General features: G+C 43.2%; 1 protein-coding gene across 1 annotated transcript; it reads right to left on the bottom strand.

Annotated features, from left to right (window-relative positions):
* Positions 1–5,682: 5,682 nt before the first annotated feature.
* zgc:113142 (D-beta-hydroxybutyrate dehydrogenase, mitochondrial) lies at positions 5,683–10,719 on the bottom strand. The gene is made up of 4 exons (XM_029730521.1): positions 10,280–10,719; positions 6,859–7,011; positions 6,599–6,732; positions 5,683–6,122 (listed from the first exon to the last, which is right to left on the bottom strand). The coding sequence occupies exons 1-4, from the start codon at positions 10,638–10,640 to the stop codon at positions 5,757–5,759; spliced, it is 1,014 nt and encodes a 337-aa protein (XP_029586381.1). The 5' UTR covers positions 10,641–10,719; the 3' UTR covers positions 5,683–5,756.
* Between the last annotated feature and the right edge of the window lie 3,006 nt (positions 10,720–13,725).

Below are 13,725 nucleotides of genomic sequence, written 5' to 3'. Positions count from 1 at the left end.
AGCTGGGTGAACGGTTGCCAGGTAGAGCCCAAGCTGGAGTAGGAACCCCTGGCACCTGGCAGCCGTTCCATCGTATACCCTCAGGAGCGCGAGCCGAATTCCACTGGATCCCGGTGAAGGAGGGGTGGACAGCGGTGTGGGTTGTTGTGGGAGCTGGGGTGATGATGATGGGGTTGCTGGAAAACCCCCTCTCTCCTATCACTCCATGGTTTGCAGCACGTGATCCATGGCTGTGCCGAGACTTTGCAACATAGTCGCGTGCTGCTGGACGCACTCCTCCATAGGTAGAGGAGGGCTGTGTGCACCTGTTGACTCCATTGAAGGTGCGTGTTTCTGTCAGAATCTAGGTGATGTGGGTAAGGCGGAGTCAGGCGCAGAACAGAGAGATGAGTAATAATAGTAACTTTACTCAAAAATAATCCTCCAACAAGGAGAACAAAAATCCAGAACACATAAATGAGACAACTGACAACAATAAACACGCACAAAACCATGATGGCTCCAGAGGGTTAAATAGGGAAATAATTCAAACGAAATGGGAACCAGGTGTGTACTATACGGACAAAACAAATGGAAAAAGAAATGTAGATTGGTACAGGCTAGAAAGCCGGTGACGTCGACCCGAACAAGAAGAGGCACCAACTTCAGTGGAAGTCGTGACAAGCATCATCCTCATGAATGTTACAGACTGTTACATAACCCCTGTGGAATATGGTTGTATTCATAAAATCCAAATGGCGATGTAAAGGCTGTGAATCTCTGGTCATCCTTATGCATCTCCACATTATAGTAGCCAGAGGTAAGGTCCATTGTCGAGAAAAAGGCATTTCCACTTAAAGCAGCCAGCACGTCAGCCTGGTGAGGGGGTGGTGAGCGTCTTTGATGGTGCGACATGCAGAAATCAGTAGCGCTGCAATATACAACATAGAAAAGGAGAGAAATTAAAATAAATGGCCTTGTATTATTTCTTTAATGAAATTGCTATGGGTTTTTACAAGAATATGACATTCTTTGCATATTTTGTATTGTGAAATGTTGAATTAGTTCCACCGTGTTTATCAATGCCAACTTCGCAGCATGATATGATCTTTTGTGAAAATGTAGCAAAGAATTACTAAAACATGTAACTGGATGCAACCTAATACAATACAAATACTGCATTTCAGGTCTCTAAAATACATGTATTTGCCTAGGACAGATATAATCTCACACGGAAAATACAAATAAGCTCTCACTAATATTTCCATGGGATGATTTGAATATACCAATCATTTCAGCAAAAGTAACTTGGTGCCAGAGGGAGCCTTTCCAACAAAAAGACCAGACAGAAGCAGGGTGTGATCTTATTGGGTGATAGGAAGGAATAAATCCCTAATAAATCCCTAATTGACCCCTGTGCCGTTCATATCATTACAGCCTTAGCATACAGTATACTGTGTTTATCTTAACAATTACAGTACTCTGATCACTTCCCCATGTCCAATATCACAACAAAGACACATTAAGACCTTCCTCTTTATTCTATTAACATCCTGTTTTTGATTCAACCATTTATGAGCTTTTCAGGGAAAGGGCACATTTCAACAACATAGGTTTTGCTTTGTGCAAAATTATAGGAGGGAAAGTAAAGACTGCAGTCATCCACATGAAAGTGTTTGTGTTGAGCAGAGTTAAAAGGCACTAGCCCTGTTTATACTTGGTTCTAACATGCTATCTTTGTCCTGATCTTGTCCACATTGTTATTGTGCCCACATTTTTAGACTGGTGTATACATTAAAAGACACATCTTCCTGACCACCTCCGGAGGTAGTCAAACTCGCATTGTATCTGTATATCTTACAAGTGTAGACTGCTCTGGACAGTGAAACCATTTAAATCATCATTATCCCGCCCTCTAAAACAGTTGACAGGTGACACCATTGACTTATAGCATCAATATCTGTCTTAAAATAAATATATATTATTTTGAAAGAATATCTGTCAAACAATTTGCATACTGGGAGGGACCAGGATATCTGGTCGCAATGCGGACACAGTGGACGAATAAGAGACACATTTTAGTACCATGTGTAGACGCAATGACTACAATGTGGACACAATCAGAATATGGATGGATGTTAGCACCAGGTACAAACAAGGCTTTAGATGCAGCGGAGGAAGAAAAGCTAAAAAAGTGGCATCCATAAAACAGTTGTACAACATTAGCCGTATAATTGGACAATAATGCACAATAATGAAGTGACTGCTGGTAGGACAATGTCCACAGTATTTGTGTCACAGACAGCACCTGTAATGCCCCTCCCTAAACCTCTACTAAACCCTAATGATGATACACTAACTTTTTCCAACCATGTAGACAGTACCCATAGGAAAAAATGCTTGAAATATTCCTTGCGAATATGGTATTTCGGACGAATACAGATTCTCATGCCATCTGCCTTTGAATAAAGCCTTCCAGAGGAAGCAGAGGGGAGAAAGTACAATGAGACAGTCAGTGATATAATATAGCCTATTGTATGCAGTGTAGATTTTATCACACTGCATACAGAAGGCACTAGAAACTATAGCTTCAACAATAGCAGTAACATTGAAGACGTTTTATACTGCAGTACAACTGTCTCTAAGATGACAGAAAATGCTCTCAGAGCAAGTGACTGAGTTCATCTAATATTTTCCTATAAGGACAACATCTGTAGATATGAAACCGTCATGGAGCCGAGCTGTGAGCAGCACTTGATGATCATCAACTGCTTAGGCCTTTATGTAACCATCAAGTTAATAAAGAGATTTTCAGGTACTTTTGTATACTTTTTAGTCAGTAGTTCTGAAAGTAGCATTCACGAGCCAAAAGTGGTCGCCGAAAATTGCTACTACGTCACAAACACTACATGCCCAAAAGTATGTGGACACCTGCTCATCGAACATCTCATTCCAAAATCATGGGCTTTAATATGGAGTTGCTCCACACTTCTGGGAAGGCTTTCCACTAGATGTTGGGACATTGCTGCGGGGACTTGCTTCCATTCAGCCACAAGGGCATTAGTGGGGTCAGGCACTGATGTTGGGCGATTAGGCCTGGCTCGCAGTTGGCGTTCCAATTCATCCCAAAGGTGAGGTCAGAGCTCTGTGCAGGCCAGTCAAGTTATCCACACTGATCTCGACAAACTATTTCTGTATGGACCTCGATATGTGCACGGGGGCAATGTCATGCTGAAACAGGAAAGGGCCTTCCCCAAACTGTTGCCACAAAGTTGACAGCACAGAATCGACTAGAATGTCAATGTATGCTGTAGCGTTAAGATTTCCCTTCACTGGAACTAAGGTGCCTAGCCCAAACCATGAAAAACAGCCCCAGACCATTATTCCTCCTCCACCAAACTTTACAGTTGGCACTATGCATTGGGGCATGTAGCATTCTCCTAGCATCCGCCAAACCTAGGTTAGTCCATCTGACTGCCAGATGGTGAAGCATGATTCATCATTCCAGGGAACACGTTTCCATTGCTCCAGAGTCCAATGGCGGCAAGTTTTACACCACTCCAGCCACCGCTTGGCATTGCACATGGTGATCTTAGGCTTGTGGGCGGCTGCTCGGCCAATGGAACCTATTTCATGAAGCTCCTGACAAACAGTTCTTGTGCTGACGTTGCTTCCAGAGGCAGTTTGGAACTCGATAGTGAGTGTTGTAGATGATTTGGAGCAATGGAAGCGTCAGTCCTCGCTGGTCCCGTTCTGTGAGCTTGTGTGGCCTACCATTTTGCGGCTGAGCTGTAGATGCTCCTAAATGTCTCAACTTCACAATAACAGCACTTACAGTTAACCGGGGCAGCTCTAGCAGGGCAGACATTTTACAAACTGACTTGTTGGAAAGGTGGCATCCTATGAATGTATGTATGTATGTATGTATGTATGTATGTATGTATGTATGTATGTATGTATGTATGTATGTATGTATGTATGTATGTATGTATGTAAATAAATTAAAAGTAAGCCCATTCTATTGCCAATGTTTGTCTATGGAGATTGCATGACTGTGTGATCAATTTCATACACCTGTCAGCAATGGATGTGGCTGAAATAGACGAATCCACTAAGTCTATGCCCCGTCGATCATTTGTCAACAGTAGGGATTCTTCAATGAAGTGTTTGTTGTCATTTAATAACAAAAGACGACTTGTTTTCATGCACATTTTTTCACTTGAGAAATACTGCACCAAACATCTTAGTTATTAATAACAGATTTCATGAGTTTGGCAAGGCGCCAGCCAAACCGAAGCATAAGGAAGCATTTAGGGCCCCCTTGAGCACAAAGGGACATTTTTCAAACAACTCCCCAACACTCCATTTGCAAGAATTAGCTTAAAGATAAAGGGTCTTCCCCATAAACTGCAGTTTCCTGCACCAAGAGAAAGGTAGTTAACACCAATAGAGGGGACACTGTTACTATGCACATCCATTTTAAAGCCTATGGATTCTGTAGTGATAATGTACTTAGAATTGAGGTTGTATTCTTGACAAGTTTATTGCATAAAGCATTGTGTTGTGTTTAAAGTATTATAGTAAAAAACGGAGTAAAACAAATACTGGTATAAAGAACATTGCATACAGCTTCTTGAATAAAACAACCACACACACTATATCTACAAAAGTATGTGGACAACCCTTTCAAATAGTGGATTCGGCTATTTCATCCACACGCATCGCTGACAGGTGTTTAAAATTGAGCACACATCCATGATGTGGCTGAATGGAAGCAAGTCCCCGCAGCAAAGTTCCAACATCTAGTGGAAAGCCTTCCCAGAAGAGTGGAGGCTGTTATAGCAGCAAAGGGGGGACCAACTCCATATTAATGCCTATGATTTTGGAATGAGATGTTTGAAGAGCAGGTGTCCCCATACTTTTGGTCATGTAGTGTAGGTTCTGTATACTGTCGTGGAAATTCAGTACTGAGAGAGATTTGGTCATTTCTTCAAACAATCATCTTTATTAAATATCGATTAATTATTGCAATAATTAGGCTGGTCGACCCTCCACCCTTGAGTGTTGGACCAAGTAACCTAACCTTTACACAAATGCAGAGTACTATATATAGCTGACACTAACAATGCTCAGTCATGGTTGATTCAACCCCCCTCATGCAGACCAAGGAGCATCAAACCATCCTGTCGTTATCTGCACATGGGTGTTGTCTTTACCCCACCCTGGCTTAGTTTCCCAGATGCAAGGAGGATTTAGAGACAATGAGGAATTGTTCTAAACTCTTCCTGGCTATCTCTATCTCGGTTACACCCACCACATCTTGTCTATGTAATGCAGTCTTTAACTAAATTGTCAGCTCAAGCCATCTCTGGTGACCATACGCCCAGATTAGCTGCAGGAAACTAGAGTGGAGACCATAAAAACACAGACACTAACAGGACAGAAATATCCTCCTATTTGTTAAGTATCAATTGCTAACTATTAATATCAAACAAATCAGGTAAATATGTAATTTTGTGGTTATGAGTGAAGCAAGCAGCTGCAAGACACAGTAACATGCCATTGAATCCTCTTAGTTACGTCCCAAACATCTTCTATTCTTCCCTAATGTATTGTTGGTGGGAAGGAATGCATACACTTCCCAGAGAATTTGGGACACATGCAAGTGTGCAACACAAAATAAGTGAGAAGCACGATATAAAAATATTGTCACATTACAACATAACACAAAGCCATACACTTTTTCTACTGTCACTCCAGCATAATACAGATATTCTCTATTTGGAATAAAGCATGGCTTTTCTTTTGTTGTACATGGGACTGAGGTAGAAAACTGCATCAGTGACAAATGTCGGCAGATAGGGAAAGGCATAGAAGAACAACATATCCAGCTTAGAGACCAACAGATATCTGCGTTTAGGTCTGTCCGCCGTGAGGGCGTCCACCATAGCGTCTATGACCAGGCTGCTGTCCTGGTTGCCAGTCATACATGTAGACATGTGGTAGTTATTGGCCAGGTCCACATACTGCCTGTTGAACATCTGTTGACGCTCCCTGTCCAGTTTCTCCCAGATTTCTGTCCCTGTTCTCCTCCTCAGGATGCTGGTAGCAGGACCAAAGTTACCTGGTTGGATGATGCTCACCTGAGATCATCACCACAATGTTAAAGGGGCACTCTGAAGTTCAAACAATAAGCAGTCACATCGCCAGTGTTTTGGTGAAGACCTGAGGGATGGGGCTGGAGAAATGTAACCTTTCTCAAATTCATAAACAGAGCTATGGATGCAAGGATTGGTCATCCATGATATCAAAGTTATAGATTTAACCATGTTTTAAAGCTATAGTGTTAGCTATAGCCAACAAAGAAGTAAAACAAGCTTATATTTTGGGTTCTGATGGGGTACCACAGTTGAACTACGCTCATGAGGCATTTATACGTTATATTCTTCAAGAATAAATGGGTATACTGTATATCATTAACTTAAATGTCCATAAATGGCTATAGCAATCGTTCTAAAGGGAATGTGTTGGTTACAATCAATGTAAAAAAAATCTACAGAGCATTAAAAAGACACACACACACACAGTAATTATTATGATTACCAAGAGTTGTCTTTACCTTTACTCCAAAACAGGCCATCTCTACCCGTAGGCAGTCTGCAAACGCCTCCAGTCCTCTCTTGGACATACTGTAGGCCCCCATGGTCAGACAGTTGAAGAACGCAAAGATGCTTGAGACGTACACCATCCGTCCTACGGAAATCAATGAACATTACACATTTTAGAACACTGTGGAGTAATATGAACATTGAATGTGATAAATGAAGAACTGCGATCACCATTATGAAATGGTGATGGTAAAATAATTATTAAACTTACCTTTTGAGGCACGAACCAATGGGAGGAAAGCTATGGAGGTCCTGATGCTGCCAAATAAGTTGACCTCAGCCATAATGCGATAATCATCAATGGTGTTCCACTCTGTCTCTGACCAGTCTACGATGCCAGCATTGTTCACAACTGCCCAAAGCCCTTCAAACAAAACAAATCAACTTACATTAACAATGTGTGTAAAACCTGTTAAATCAGTTTTGTCATAAGTGTCTCACATTTCAGCCTGGCGTCAGAGCCATATCAAGCATACTATACATATTTCTGAGCACCTCCAAGATGATTGAAACTGTATATACAGTTTCTGGGGCGGCAGGTAGCCTAGTGGTTAGAGCGTTGGGCCAGTCACCGAAAGATTGCTAGATCGAATCCCTGACTTGACAAGGTAAAAATCTGTCGTTCTGCCCCTGAACAAGGCAGTTAAACCACTGTTCCTAGGCCGTCATTGTAAATAAGAATTTGTTCTTAATTAACTAACTGACAAGCCTAATTAAAAAGGTTAAATAATAATAAAAAATATATACTAATGGTCCAGTTACTTTAAACCTGACCAAATCCACATTGAGCTGTCATTCTTATTGAAAGCAAGTCTAAGAAGCGGTAGATATGCTCTGTGTGCGTTATTTCTATGCTTCCCTTTCTCAAGTTTCGTTTTTTGCGTCTTTTACTTTCAGTTTTCTACACCAGCTTAAAACAGCTGAAAGTACAATATTTTTTGTTATGGAAAAGGTATTTCACAGTGGTTTAAAACTACTCTATTTTAGCAACCAGGAAATGGCGGAGTGATTTATGCATAGTACATCTTAAACATATCTGGAGCAGGCTGTAATATGGTTTAGATACGCCCGCGGAGCGGAGCCGAGCGCACAATTCACAGCGACTAGGCCTTCATCAAGGAGCCTAGGCCTTGTGCTGGAAAGTTTTTGCCATTAGCCTACATTTAATATTTGATTCATCTTAATCTATTAGCCTACATGGCTATATAGCAACAATATCATATTTAGAGTCAGCAAACTAGCTAAGTGTTTTGAGTTCCCACTACCTCAGGAGGTGAAATAATATTGCCTATAGGTGTCTGCAAATTCTCTGAAGAGCCCCCCCAAAAATCTGATAATTCTGGATAATTTTTGACAGGTTTCACATCACAATTTCAATCATGCATTCCCTGGATAGGTTTGATGACATAGCTACTCTTTGAATCATATATAGGCTACCATCTCCGTTGTCTTACTTGGCACTGGAAAAAAAATATTTTAGAGCCCTGCAAAGTAACTGTCCATCAAAATAGTGATATTTTTAAAGAACCACACAGAACCACCCACCATGACTGGATCAAGCGGCGTGCCCGGGTAGAGATGGACACCTGGTTGGTATTGGAGTGGATGGAGAGAAGAAACTGGACTTGGGGGCAAGTTACTGAACGTTATCGGAGCCTACCAGGGAAGAACGAGAGGCAGCCCCCCAATTTTTTTGGGAGGGGGCACACGGGTAGTTTGGCTGGGCCAGGGTTAGGCCCTGAGCAAACTCCCCGTGCTTATTGTGTCGTGCATGTGCCTGCCTCTCGCACTCTCTCTCAGGTAAGCCTCCACAGTCCAGTACGTCCTGTTCCTGCTCCTCGCACTAGCCCTGAGGTGCGTGCCTCCTAAGCCAGTCCCACGCACTTGGCCTTTAGTGCACCTGCCCAGTCCAGTATGTCCTGTTGCTGCTCTTCACACTAGCCATGTGGTGCGTGTTACGGTTCTGGCGCCTCCAAAGCCAGCCCCACACACCAGGCCTTTAGTGCGCCTGCCCAGTCCAGTGCTTCCGGCGATGGCCCACAGTCCAGAACTGACAGAGACGGCCCACAGTCCGGAACCGCCAGAGTCGCCCGCCAGTCCGGCGCAGCCAGAGTCGCACGCCAGTCCGGCGCAGCCAGAGTCGCCCCTCAGCCCAGAGCCTTCAGCGGTAGGCTACAGCCCTGAGCCTTCAGCAGGGGTGGACAGGTTAGAGTGGGGATTAAGCCCGGAGCCAAAGCCACCTCCATGGGGGGAGGTTTGGGAAGGTGGGGTGTAGCACAGGAACCGTCGGTGACGGTGGCCACCCTCCCTTCCCTCCCTTTATTTTGGGTTAATTTTGTGTTTTTTGTTTGAGGTGCATATGGGGTCTGCACCTTTGGGGGGGGGGGGGTACTGTCACGTCCTGACCAGTAAGGGGGTTATTTGTTATTGTAGTTTGGTCAGGGCGTGGCAGGGGGTGTTTGTTTTATGTGTTTCGGGGTTTTTGGTTTATGTTCTATGGTAGTATATTTCTATGTTTATTCTAGTGTGTCTATTTCTATGTTTAGTTTCTTGGGTTGACCTTCAATTGGAGGCAGCTGTTCCTCGTTGCCTCTAATTGAAGGTCCTATTTAGTAGGGGTGTTTTTTCCTGTGTTTTGTGGGTGGTTGTTTCCTGTTTTGTGTATGTTGCACCTGACGGGACTGTTTTCGGTCGTTTGTTGTTTGATTTTGAGTTCAATAAAAGTAATTATGAGCACATCACACGCCGCGTCTTGGTCCCCATTAGACGACCCACGTTACAAATAGTTACATTTGTCACATTTCTTTTTGTCCATACTATCGTCAGGCTCTAGCACCTCCCACAAAAAGTATTTATCGCTGATTTATCATTATCGCAAAAAATAGGTAAACATCAGGATATGGATTTTTGTCCGTGTCACCCAGCTCTACCCTAGCCCTAATTCCTGCAATCCAAGGGTTGCGAGTTTGAGTGACACCATAAATCCTCTAATTCGTATGATATTGTACGACCGCTATTCAATTCATAATGTTACCTAAAGAAATGTAATATAACATGCTAAATGGAGGTATGCACAAAATCCTACAAATTGCCCTGAGCCCAGGTTGCACATTTTATGTTTTAGTTGACAACAGGTTAATAACAGTCAATTCATCATTAATAAAGCCCTGGGGGAAAAAGGACTTGTGAAGAGCAGGAACATCAACCTCTGAATAGTCTTAGTCATGGGTCAGCAACAGGTGTCCCACAAGCCAAAAACAGCCCCCAATGAATTTCTTTTAAGTAAAAAAAAAAAAAAAACGAGGCTAAAATCACCAGGAATTGAGCCAAAATGTGTTACATTTATGAAATCTGTTCCAAAGTATTCCCACAAAAAGAGACGTGATTGTGTATGACATGATTATTTAAAAAAAAAAATCTTATTGGGTTTAGTTGTGCTCAATTTGCAGTGTACAATTGGGCTATGTTCCGCCCCCTGACTATCCGCTCCGACAAAAATTGGCCCATGGCTGAATATAGTTGCCTACCCCTGCTTAGTCTTAAGAGTTTCTTTTGAGAAGGAAATGATATAAATTATTCCATTAACAGTCCGTAATTGTTATGTTAAGTAACCTACTTGTAACAGAACTCACCTTTCTCTGGCAGGTTAGATTGGACCACAGTCCTTGCCTGTGTCACATCTCCATCTTTAGTGACGTCTAGCTTGAGAATGTTCATGTTGCTGGAGCTCTCTCTGTGCAGAGTTTGGGCACCGTCTCCGTTGGGAAACAGACAACCGGCAAAGACCACAAACCCCTGAGCATCCAGCCTGCGGGCCAGATGATGACCGAATCCGCTGTCACAGCCCGTTATCAGTACCGCACGGCCCGCTCCTATCACCTCTTGGTTCCTGCCACGGCACGACAAGAGTATGAGGGCCAGGAAAAAGATCGCACAAACGGATGAGACAATGATTCTTCCAAAGGGGAAGGAAGTGAGAGCAGCGGTATCCATGCCAACGATGTTTAGAAGTTATCCAATAATGCTTTCCATCATTGCAAAATTGTCAGCAACAGCGTCCATTCTCAACCAGGGGTGTAGGCTATTTATTCCTGAAAGACAACAAAGAAGTTTTTTGTGCAGACTGTTGGGATGTTCTCTATGCTTTAGGACAGGGGTGTCAAACAAGCAAACAAACATGCTTGTGTTTCTAGCTCCAACAGTGCAGTAATACCTAGCAATAAAAAACAATATACACATAATCCCCCAAAAATTCTGAAATATCAGAATGAGTAATGTCAGAGTCCAGATTATTTATATATATAAAATATTATAATTAAGTTCTGTATAGACAGTATATGAATAGAAAAGGTGCACAGCAGTAGTCATATAGGATGAGCCATGACTACATATGAAGTGGGTAAAACAGTATGGAAACATGAATAAAGTGACCAGTGTTCAATGACTGTACATAGGGCAACAATCGCTAAGGTGCCGGATAGAGTACCGAGTGGTAGCTGGCTAATAACAGTGACTGAGGTTCAGGGCAGGGTACTGGGCGGAGGCTGGCTAGTGGTAGCTGTTTAACAGTCTGATGGCCTGGAGATAGAAGCTGTTTATCTCTCGGTCCCAGCTTTGATGCACATGTACGGTCTCCACCTTCTGGGGTGAACAGGCCGTGGTTCGGGTGGCTGAGGTCCGAGGGAATGGAGTTCGGGATCCATGGTTTAGCCCACTGAAGTCTGGCTTCTGGCCATCCAGGCCAGATCACTGCCTCTGATTGGCCAATGGAGGTCACCGGAAATGTCCAGGAGCCAGAGATGATGAGACCTTTTTGACCCATTTTTTATTTATTTATTTTTATTTCACCTTTATTTAACCAGGTAGGCTTGTTGAGAACAAGTTCTCATTTACAACTGCGACCTGGCAAAGATAAAGCAAAGCAGTGCAACAAAAACAACACAGTTACACATAAACAAAACGTACAGTCAATAATACAATAGAAAAATCTATGTACAATGTGTGCAAATGTAGAAGATTAGGGAGGTAGGCAATAAATAGGCCACAGAGGCGAAATAATTACAATTTAGCATTAACACTGGAGTGACTGATGTGCAGATGATGATGTGCAAGTAGAGATACTGGGGTGCAAAAGAGCAAGAAGATAAATAACAATATGGGGATGAGGTAGTTGGGTGTGCTATTTACAGATTGGCTGTGTACAGGTACAGTGATCGATAAGCTGCTCTGACAGCTGATGCTTAAAGTAGTGAGGGAGATATAAGTCTCCAGCTTCAGTGATTTTTGCAATTCGTTCCAGTCATTGGCAGCAGAGAACTTGAAGGAAAGGCGGCCAAAGGAAGTGTTGGCTTTGAGGATGACCAGTGAGATATACCTGCTGGAGCGAGTGCTACAGGTGGGTGCTGCTATGGTGACCAGTGAGCTGAGATAAGGCGGGGCTTTACATAGCAAAGACTTATAGATGACCTGGATCCAGTGGGTTTGGCATGTAGCGAGGGCTAGCCAAAGAGAGCATACAGGTCGCAGTGGTGGGTAGTATAAGGGCTTTGGTGACAAAATGGATGGCACTGTGATAGACTACATCTAGTTTGCTGAGTAGAGTGTTGGAGGCTATTTTGTAAATGACATCGCTGAAGTCAAGGATTGGTAGGATAGTCAGTTTTATGAGGGCATGTTTGGCAGCATGAGTGAAGGAGGCTTTGTTGCAAAATAGGAAGCCGATTCTAGATTTAAATTAGGATTGGAGATGCTTAATGTAAGTCAGAACCGTCCAGAGTAGTGATGCTAGTCGGGCGGGTGGGTGCGGCAGCAATCGGTTGAAGAGCGTGCACTTAGTTTTACTAGCATTTAAAAGCAGTTGGAGGCCACGGAAGGAGTGTTGAATGGCATTGAAGGTTGTTTGGAGGTTTGTTAACACAGTGTCCAAAGAAGGGCCAGATGTATGCAGAATGGTGTTGTCTGTGTAGAGGTGGATCAGAGAATCACCAGCAGCAAGAGCGACATCATTGATATATACAGAGAAAAGAGTCGGCCCGAGAATTGAACCCTGTAGCATCCCCATAGAGCCTGCCAGAGGTCCGGACAGCAGGCCCTCTGATTTGACACACTGAACTCTGTCTGAGAATTAGTCGGTGAACCAGGAGAAGCAGTCATTTGAGAAACCAAGGCTAGTGAGTCTGCCGATAAGAATGCAGTGATTGACAGAGTCGAAAGCCTTGGCCAGGTCGATGAAGACGGCTGCACTGTCTTTTATTGATGGCAGTTATGATATCGTTTAGGACCGTGGCTGAGGTGCACCCATGACCAGTTCGGAAACCAGATTGCATATTGGAGAAGGTACGATGGGATTCGAAATGGTCGGTGATCTGTTTGTTAACTTGGCTTTTGAAGATTTTAGAAAGGCAGGGCAGGATGGATATAGGTCTATAACAGTTTGGGTCTAGAGTGTCTCCTTTTGTGCTGGTAATATATGGCCATGATATATATATATATACTGCTCAAAAAAATAAAGGGAACACTTAAACAACACATCCTAGATCTGAATAAAAGAAATAATCTTATTAAATACTTTTTTCTTTACATAGTTGAATGTGCTGTCAACAAAATCACACAAAAATAATCAAGGAAATCCAATTTATCAACCCATGGAGGTCTGGATTTGGAGTCACACTCAAAATTAAAGTGGAAAACCACACTACAGGCTGATCCAACTTTGATGTAATGTCCTTAAAAGAAGTCAAAATGAGGCTCAGTAGTGTGTATGGCCTCCACGTGCCTGTATGACCTCCCTACAACGCCTGGGCATGCTCTTGATGAGGTGGCGGATGGTCTCCTGAGGGATCTCCTCCCAGACCTGGACTAAAGCATCCGCCAACTCCTGGACAGTCTGTGGTGCAACGTGGCGTTGGTGGATGGAGCGAGACATGATGTCCCAGATGTGCTCAATTGGATTCAGGTCTGGGGAACGGGCGGGCCAGTCCATAGCATCAATGCCTTCCTCTTGCAGGAACTGCTGACACACTCCAGCCACATGAGGTCTAGCATTGTCTTGCATTAGGAGGAACCAAGGGGCAACCGC

The sequence above is a fragment of the Salmo trutta genome, chromosome 33 (assembly GCF_901001165.1).
Source record: "Salmo trutta chromosome 33, fSalTru1.1, whole genome shotgun sequence".
Classification (NCBI taxonomy): domain Eukaryota; kingdom Metazoa; phylum Chordata; class Actinopteri; order Salmoniformes; family Salmonidae; genus Salmo; species Salmo trutta.
Note: the sequence above shows the minus strand (reverse complement) of the source record. Positions and strands in the feature narration are given on the sequence as shown.

Bases quoted from the DNA above. Each gene is read 5' to 3' on its own strand.
- zgc:113142 (XM_029730521.1), bottom strand. From the start codon at position 10,640: ATGGATACCGCTGCTCTCACTTCCTTCCCCTTTGGAAGAATCATTGTC. The intron at 7,012-10,279 runs GTGAGTTCTGTT...TTTTGTTTGAAG, and splicing joins ATCTAACCTGCCAGAGAAAG to GGCTTTGGGCAGTTGTGAAC. The intron at 6,733-6,858 runs GTAAGTTTAATA...TGATTTCCGTAG, and splicing joins ATTGGTTCGTGCCTCAAAAG to GACGGATGGTGTACGTCTCA.